Source organism: Oenanthe melanoleuca, chromosome 3, assembly GCF_029582105.1.
Source record: "Oenanthe melanoleuca isolate GR-GAL-2019-014 chromosome 3, OMel1.0, whole genome shotgun sequence".
Classification (NCBI taxonomy): domain Eukaryota; kingdom Metazoa; phylum Chordata; class Aves; order Passeriformes; family Muscicapidae; genus Oenanthe; species Oenanthe melanoleuca.
Window position 1 is genome coordinate 71,896,655 of NC_079336.1, and position 8,724 is coordinate 71,905,378.

General features: G+C 37.9%; 1 protein-coding gene across 4 annotated transcripts in view; it reads left to right on the top strand.

The window, feature by feature from the left end:
- Positions 1–8,211, top strand: part of PDE10A (phosphodiesterase 10A) — a 262,818-nt gene extending 254,607 nt beyond the window's left edge. For all 4 annotated transcript variants that reach the window (XM_056487304.1, XM_056487302.1, XM_056487303.1 and 1 more), the window contains 2 exons: positions 1,690–1,778; positions 6,115–8,211. In XM_056487304.1, the coding sequence (XP_056343279.1) occupies positions 1,690–1,778; positions 6,115–6,232 (207 nt within the window). In that variant the 3' untranslated portion in view covers positions 6,233–8,211. The remainder of the gene's footprint in view (positions 1–1,689; positions 1,779–6,114) is intronic.
- The last annotated feature ends 513 nt before the right edge of the window (positions 8,212–8,724 follow it).

An 8,724-nucleotide genomic window follows, 5' to 3' on the forward strand; every position in this document is an offset into this window, starting at 1 on the left:
ACTTGTTTATGAATAAAACATGTATGGAAAAAACCTTTAGTATATTAATGAATATTGCTTTTGAATTTGGGTTACTCAGACAGCTGAATTCTATGTTCTGCAAGTGACTATGTTATTTTTAAAGTAGCAGTGGAAAACTTGTTTTCAAATTTTTGCTTAAATGACAGCATGCTGTTTGCTGTCATAATTTTTTCCCTTTCTTTGTACTTGTAGCTCTAGCTAAGACCACAACCACCTTGAATTTTTACAGGTGTCAGTAATGCTTTTTGTCTTATTAAGTGGTGTTTCAGCCCTTAGCTAGTGTCCAAAGGAGGAGGGTAAGAAATATGGTGAAGGACCTTGAGGGGAAGCCTCAGGAGAGGCAGCTGAGGTCACTGAGTCTGTGATTTTCATTGAGCTAGAAGGTCTACAGGTGACAGTATCTTATGTCCTATTTTATTTTTTGACAATTGTAGAATAATCTTTTTCCACTGAAATAAAATAGTCCCCCTTAGAAACTAGCAAACAAGAAGAAAAAAAAAATCCAAAGCAAATGGGAAGAAAATGAGGCAGCGTGTGAAATAGTGTGGATGAGCAGACATCCCATCTTGTTAGCCTTGCCTTCTAATGAGCTGCAGTTTCTTTCTGTTGGTTGCACTGTAAGTACTTAATCTCAGAGTCTTGGGGTCACAGCTCAGAAAATGTAACTTATTTTTATTCAAAGTACACAGAGGACTTGGTTACATAACATAACAAAGAGGAGTCTTTGTATTGATGAAGACAAGAGTTGCTCTTCAATTTCTAAATAAGGATCAAAGTTTGGACTATTAAAAAAAGATATCAAATGCTTTGGTCATGGTACAATGCATAGTATTTCCCTAAAAGGCATTTAAAAATTTTGCCCAAAGGAAGGGATCGTAGTGCACTATTTTAACTGTCATAAGAGTCTGGGATAAGTGAGTAGTGTTCTAATGAATCTGAATAAAATCTATCATCCTTGATAATACATAAGTAGCATTTGCTAAAAATTTCTTCATGTCATGACAATTCAGCTGTGGCATTGTAGCCATCACAGGCCCCTAATCCCATATGAGTCAGATATCATTTAAAATGTGCTCATTTGGTGTTCCCTAAATATGATAATGGTAAAAGTATATTATTGAACTGCATACATGCGAAGTAACTGCAAACCAATCATTCATTACACTGCACACAATTCACAAATGTGCAAGGCCCCTGGCATTTTAAGTACCTTGAGCCATGCAATGCATGGCCTGGAAGACATCAGACCAATATGACCATATTTTGTGTATGCTGCACAACCTTCCTTTTTTCAAAATTAAATCAGCATATGAATAATGTTTGCACAAATGTCTCTAATGTCTCCACCTGCTTCCTGCTGCTACTGACACCAAGCAGGTAGACATATCCTGAACAAATGAAATGAATCAATGGAATAAAAAAATGTTCTGTTGAAAGCCCTACCTGAAGCAGCAATATCAGTCATAAAAGAAAGGCATGCAAGCAGCTTGTAATTACCAAAGATTTCGCTGTTGCTGCTTATTTTAAAGTACTTGGGTGTTAAAAGTAGATGCAGAAGTGTGAGTAACTAATATAAATAGTAATTAAGTAAAGAGCTTTGAGCTGTTAGCTTCCAGTGTTGTAGTTTGGCAACAACTTAACTAATTTTTTGATTCTTATTTTTCACAGATTGGGTTCTACAATGCTGTAGCCATCCCATGTTACACCACCCTTGCACAGATCTTTCCTCCTACTGGGCCACTACTCCGAGCATGCAGGTGAGTAAGTGTGCATGACTTATAGCTCGGCCAAGGAAAAAGCAAGAGTGCTTTGCAAGTTTGTCTGGAAATACAGATTTTTAATTTTAGAATTTGCATTAACATTAACAAGGATACACATCTCACATGAATCTATTCAGAAACCCAGAGCTAATAGCTACTGTCTGGGACTATCCACTGTAGATCTACAGACACAGCTGATTAAAATGTGTTGGATGTAAAAAGATTTAGAGAGAAACACTTCAGTATTCTTGTGCATCCCTTTCTGTGCTGGTTCAGTGTAATGTCCATCTGTGTCCTTTTTACTTCAATGTGGTTCCCATAAAAAAATAATGGCTAGTATTCTCTTAATTAAAAATGTGTGTTAAGGATGTGGTTTTATTTCATATCAGATAATTTGTATTAAAAAACAGAAAAATAAATACCCAGAAAATATTCAGTATTTGAGAGCATAGGAGTAGTAACATTGGGCTATGGAGAAAGCAAATGCAACTTTCTCCTATTACACAGTGGGTGTGGAGCTTGGAAAAGAGCCAAGAGTCCTTTACCTGTTGGCTGCTCCTACACTTGAATGATGGTGGATTGCTTTGTAAGTAGTTCTGTCCAGTATTAATGTCCTGGGCCTTAGCAATCTTTCCTGACAAAAATTTTGCTGAAATCAGTGTATGTTTTCTGAAAACGTTCTCGTTTCAGGTTAATTCATATTTTCTAGAAAACCCCAGTTGTTTCATAAAATCCCAGCAATCTTTAGTCCTATTGAGTGGTTAAAGCTCTGTTTTTCTATGCTCTTACTAGTACTTGCTCATATTTTTTTTCTTTTTTTTTTTTTTTTTTTTTTTTAATAACCCTTAAATTCCGTCTTACTTTGAACTTTTTCTTTGTCCTGTGTGGTACAGCTGCCTCCTCTTGTGGATCTTGTGGACAAAATGATTTCTGTTAAGTAACAGAGAGATGCCTAGAAATTAATGTATCATTCACACACAAACACTTTCATATAGCTGTGAGAAGAATATGTAGGTCTGTGCCAGTGGTACAGAGGACTACCTTATAAAAAACAGTGAATATCTGGGAGCTATCATTAATAGTCAGCTGCCTCTAAGGCACCTCTGCTGGGCAGGGCTGTGCAGCCCTTAGGTGGATATGGAAGGAATATTCGGGAGGATTAGAGACTATAACTCTGTAGTTATTACATTAATGGAATTACAGCTGGAATTACAGTGTCTATGCTTTAAGAAGAGTAGATAAAGACATGAACAAACAAGAGAACATAAAGAGCTGGAGGAATGTTTTGAGACCTTAGTAGAGAGAGACTAAGTAATATATTTGGTTTATTCAAGAAAATCATAAAATGTCACAGTGATTTGGGTTGGAAGATCCTTTGGAAGAGATCATCTAGTTGAGACTCCCCTCTGTGGGAATGGACATCTGCTAGAACAGGGCCCAGAGCTTCACCCCACCTGGCCTTGAACACTTCCAGGGATATGGTATCTACAGCTTTTCTGGGCAAGTTGTTCCTGTGCCTCACCACCCTTACAGTAAAACCCTGATCAAAATCAAGTTTTTATTCCACTTAATGGAAACTGGGCCTTAGAGAGGCTAGGTGGAGTGTTTAATACTGCACAGTACCTTTTAGGGGAGCAACCATATGGGAAGACATATATCTTTTGATTTCTGGCCCCATCGATATCCCAATGAGGCTTATTTGCAAAAGTAGCCTGTTTTACTTGGTGGTTCATATTTTAGAACTCAGATGAGGATATTTAAAGTTGCATTGTGGATATCAAACACCCACATAGGGATGTGCTCTAGATAAAGGTTCTCCCTAATTCTGAAGATCAAGCATGAATATCTTTTCAAGAGTTGGTTTCTCTGCAGAAGGTGTGATGTCTGAAGTAAAAGCAACCAGGCTCCTGGCAGAGATGATATCATATTTTTCTATTCCAGAAATTATGTTTGTTGTTTGTAATTCAGATTGTTATAATGGTACTTCTGAAAGCTACACTGGCACCATCTCCACATTGGATAGAGCTCTGGATAGACGGCTCCCTCTGTTGCTGTTGTGTATTTTTTAATTTAGATTGTGCTAGTGCAGGACTGAAATGTAGAGGAGCAGATAAAGCCTCTGCAGAACTGAAGAGTTTCTTGAAAACCCACACTGGCATAAAATCTTCTGAGGAGCACTTTGGTAGTTGTATCTTAGCCTTGATATTATTGTTTTTTCTTTGAAGAGAATGAAGAGGAAGTTTGAGGGTTAAGAATTGGAGATGCAGAATAGGAAATCAGAACACAGGTATAACTTCAGGTGACCAGTTAGAAAAAAATTATGTTATTGCAGGGTCTAGAATACTCCAGAGTGTTTCAAATGGCTGATTTTGCCACAAACTTTTGTTTTTCCTTTATTTTTGATGGGTACCTGTTATTTGGTGTGATCACAGGCATACAGCCTCATTCTTGTTTGGTTTTTCCTTAGTTGTGGACTGAACCAATTTTGATACCACCTCTTCAGCAATAGTGCTTATTCTTGGAACACAATATTTAAGCTGCTGTGTCCTTGTGTTCTTTGAAACTCAGACACCAGCTGCAAATAATAGCAGCAAAGGCTGAATGTCAGCATCAAGGCTTTTATTTTTAGAACCTCTGGGCATTTATTTCAGGCACTAGGAGCCAGGGCTTCATTGGGAGCTCAAAGGCAAATGAGTCATATTATCTATACCTTACAAAAAATCAAATATCCAACACTGATTTCCCTAAAGTAATGTAGCAACTAACAGTCTAGAAGGTTTTTTGTCTGGTAATGTATTCCACATTTTTAAATGCTTTCTTCTCATCCTGTGTAGACCAAAACTATTAGCTCACCTGTGTTACTCCATTCAGAATAAGTCCTGGGTGACTTTTGTAGCCCATGAACTCAGTAGGCCTACAAAGTATAAATGGTTGCATATTTATTTGGAGGATGAAATGATTTTTTTTTTTTTTCCCTTTATTTCAGACCAAATAAGTTAAAACTATTTTCCATGTACTTTTGGGTCTCTCAATTCTGGCTGAAATTGATATAATTTAAAAATATTTTGGCTGCGATTCTCATTACTTTCCCAGGTGCAGGTAGGAGACAGAAATAGTGATGTTTCACTTTTTCTGATCCTTAGTGCCTGATTGTATTAGCTGAGATTCAATGCCATGATCATGCTGGCTTCATAACTTCCAGCTGGTCCAAAGCACTGACATTTTCCTGCAGAAAATGGTGTGGGTGTTACCCTAGAGGGCACCAGCTTCTTTGGTAGACTCCATCAGATCCTGCCTTCCACCACCCCCAGAAAACGCAACATTTTCCCTTCTTACCTGTAAAATGTGCTTTCAGATCAATATTTGCTGGTTTAGCAAATATTTTGGCAAGGCTGTGACATAAAAGTCAGAAAAGCTCTGCCACGTAAATTCTGATGTAATATCATGGTATGACAAAGCATGGGAGACCTTTTACTGCTGTTGCCATCCTGTTTACCAAAGGCATCTAAGAACTGCTGCTTTATTGACTAGGGATCTGACAGAATGAAGATGGAATAGCTGGGTTTGCTCTCTTTCTCTCTGTGTTTGGAGACTGAATGTTGAGATTTGGCTATCGGTTGCAAGGCCTATCATCCACAAAAACTTCTCTGTCACTAGAGTGGTACTGGTGTACAGCAAGGAAGGTTATGGGTTTGTACCCCTTCAGATCTTTAGAGCATTACCAGCTTGATTTATCATCATTTTATGGCCTATGAACCAAGTTTTGAACTTAAGGGTTGGCCAGGCTGAGGCACTAAAAGACATTTATGTCTCAAGGAAGCGGTACCCTTTAAATGTAGTGGACTGATAATATGATCACCACAATAGTAATTGAAAACTGATACTGTGATCTTGGCATGTAACATTTTATATGCTGTCAGGCAGCCCTTTTGCAGGAATTTCAGAAAGCCTAACCTGCTTCTGTGCTTCAGAGTGCTGTTTCAGAGTCTCTGCAAACATGTCTCTCTTGGGTCACAGCTGGGCTTTCCTGCAGCCAGGAGGGCTATAAATTTGTTTGGCAGCAGGTGTAGCCTCTAGCTTCAGGGCTTGCCTTGGGGAAGGAGGGTATACTGCAGGCTAGGATAGAGTTAACATGGATATGTGTCAGACAGAATTGCAAAATGGCATAATTGAAGTTGAAAGCTGAAATAATGTACAGATGATATGCAGGTACTAATATAAACATACTTACATGAACATCAAAGTATAGTACAGCAGATGTTATTGTGAGGAAGAAATAAATCCCAGTAAGTTTATGATCAGTGTCTTACCTTTGACTTCTTTGCATCTCCAGGGACAATCTCAATCAATGGGAGAAGGTAACAAGAGGTGAGGAAGCCTCTATATGGATTTCTTCTCAATCCCTTGCTCCTGGGACCTCAGATTCTCTTCCTGTGAAGATCGATGACTGAACAGCAGCAACAGATTGCTTTAGCTTGAAAAGCACCCCTTCTTGTTTTGGGGATTGTTTTTTGTTTTGTTTCATTTTTATTTCGAAAATTAAGGAAAAATAAAAAAAAAAAAGAAAGAAGGAAAGCTACAAAATGCTGAGAAGCAGACCTGCCTAGGAGGGTAACACCATGAAGTTACCTCAGCTAAATGACTCTGGCAGCCAATCTCCTGACCTACACCAGTGACACAACGTGAGCAGAGGGAAAATGACAACCCAGATGTTTTGGAGTCAGCTATCAAAAGAGAACTTAAAACTTGTGAATATAAAAGACTGGCCTTATCTCATGGGCTACATTGCTGAGGCCTTAATTTAAAACTGATGGGGGTGGGGGGGAATCTTAAGGGGTACTTCTAAATTGTATCTTTCTAGTAAGGGTTTCAATGGTACTTTTATTATACCGTACTGTGGCTGGCTTTAACACCAGTGTCACTTGGGAGTTCTTGGCTATAAATAGAACAATATACCCATTGCTATTGTGAATGTTTATGTGTGATCTACTTGTAATCAGTTTGAATTCCAGCAGAATCCTTGGAGGCTATCATTTATGCTTAGGTTACAGTGAATTCTCTTGCTGCAAACTAAAGGAAAACCAACATTCAGGTTAAAGTTTTAAAGTACTTCATTAAGCTTCATGATGCCAATTGTCTGTCACTCATAAGGGAAATGCTGATAGAACTAGTGATGGTGCTTTGTTCTTCAGGATGTTTTTTAAACCTAGACAACTCCTCCCTTAAAACACTGGAAGTACTGGTTGATTATCTCCGATGTGAGAGGGAGTTTCAGGTTGGAGTTTTTGTATCCATAGTGACAGAAATATTGGATTAAAATTTAAATGTGACAGCAAAGATTTCCTTGCCTAGCTCACAATTAAGTCATCATTTTTATTTCTACCTACTGAGCTGTATTTTAAAAGGTATTGGAGGCATACCTCTGAAGTATGCTATCTGCTGGGAACAAAAGCCTTGTCAGAAAAGTCAGGTCTGATAAGAGGGTTTGTGGTACCATCACAATAAATCAAAAATGTGTTTGTATTGACTAGCTTTTGTGTTGCACAGTAACACTGCATGTCTTCTACTGCTTTTCCCCCCCCCATCCCAAGATGAGTGAAATTAGGAAACTTCTCCATTTGTCTGTTTGTTTTTTCCCCTAGTTAGTGAAATTTCCAGGTTTAGAAAAGCCTTTCTTAGTGAAAGAATAGCTGTCTGCAGAAAAGTACACTAAACAGTGTGTTTACAGTTCTGTGCTGACTTAGGCCTCAGCCTTACAAACTTATGCACAGAATTATACGTAATGCCACTATTTTAAATTTAGTGGAATTGTACAGAATATGTTTCACAACACTTAATTTGCCTTTGTCTTTCTCTTAAAAATAATGAGAAAAAGAAATCTTCATAGTGAATCACACAGTAGGTGAAAACACAGTCTTTGCATACCTTTCACATACAGCCTGTATTGCATTATGTGCTTTTTCACAGATAATGCACTCTTGTGGAGGTTCCGTGATAACATGGCCATTGTGTAACCCCAGTGAGTAATGGTAGTGACATAAAGACAGACCACAGGTTCTCTTTTTCCATCTCCTGTCTTTTGGGCTCTATTGCTCTAACAGGCATGCCAGCTTTTGGGTTTCATGTGAACAACTTGGCCTCTTGAGTTTTGCCTTCTGTTATGGTCGAGCACATGCCAGTATCTGTTTGTGTACAGTACGTGATCCGTATCACATGATGTATAAATGCACCTAAGCCTTTGCTGTATATAGAGATCCCACAAGCTCAGAATTCAATATGAAGTTATCTTATTTGTATGATGCATGTTACATAGCAACAGGCCCTTAATTTTTTTTTTAAATTTTTTTTCCAAGTGCAGAAATTCTTTGGTAATCACAGCAAACTGATTTGGAATGGAAAAAAAGAGCAAAAACAACAACAAAACGAAAAACATGGCAGGAAACAATTGCAGCAAAATAGAATAAATAATGTCTCATGCTATGTCCTCTACTTTCCTCCTTAGCCTTTCTGTTTCAGCTAAATAATGCAGATGCTACCTTTCATCCACAACCACTTGAGACAGAATCCGCACGGTTCCTAATTTACCTGGGAATTATCTAAATCTGTAGTGCCTATAAAATTGCTCTTTGAAATTTAGGTACCCCAACAACTGGATGGAATGTTTTCCTTCTTGGGTTAAGTATATTTGCTTAAGCATACTGGCATTAAATATATTTGCCATTATTTTCCCTTGTTTTTTCCCTTTCTATTTAAAAATGCTCATCTTAAAAGCATTGCAAAAGTATTCCTTATCACCTATATCTGTGTGTGTGGAAAGCTTTTCATCAATTTTTTACTCATGATAGTAAAGGTAACTTCACTAGTTCAGTTTCCTGTCATTGAAAATGTTTGGCAGTATCACACACTGTGTTATGTTTTGAAGTTTGTAAGTACTGATAGAGGT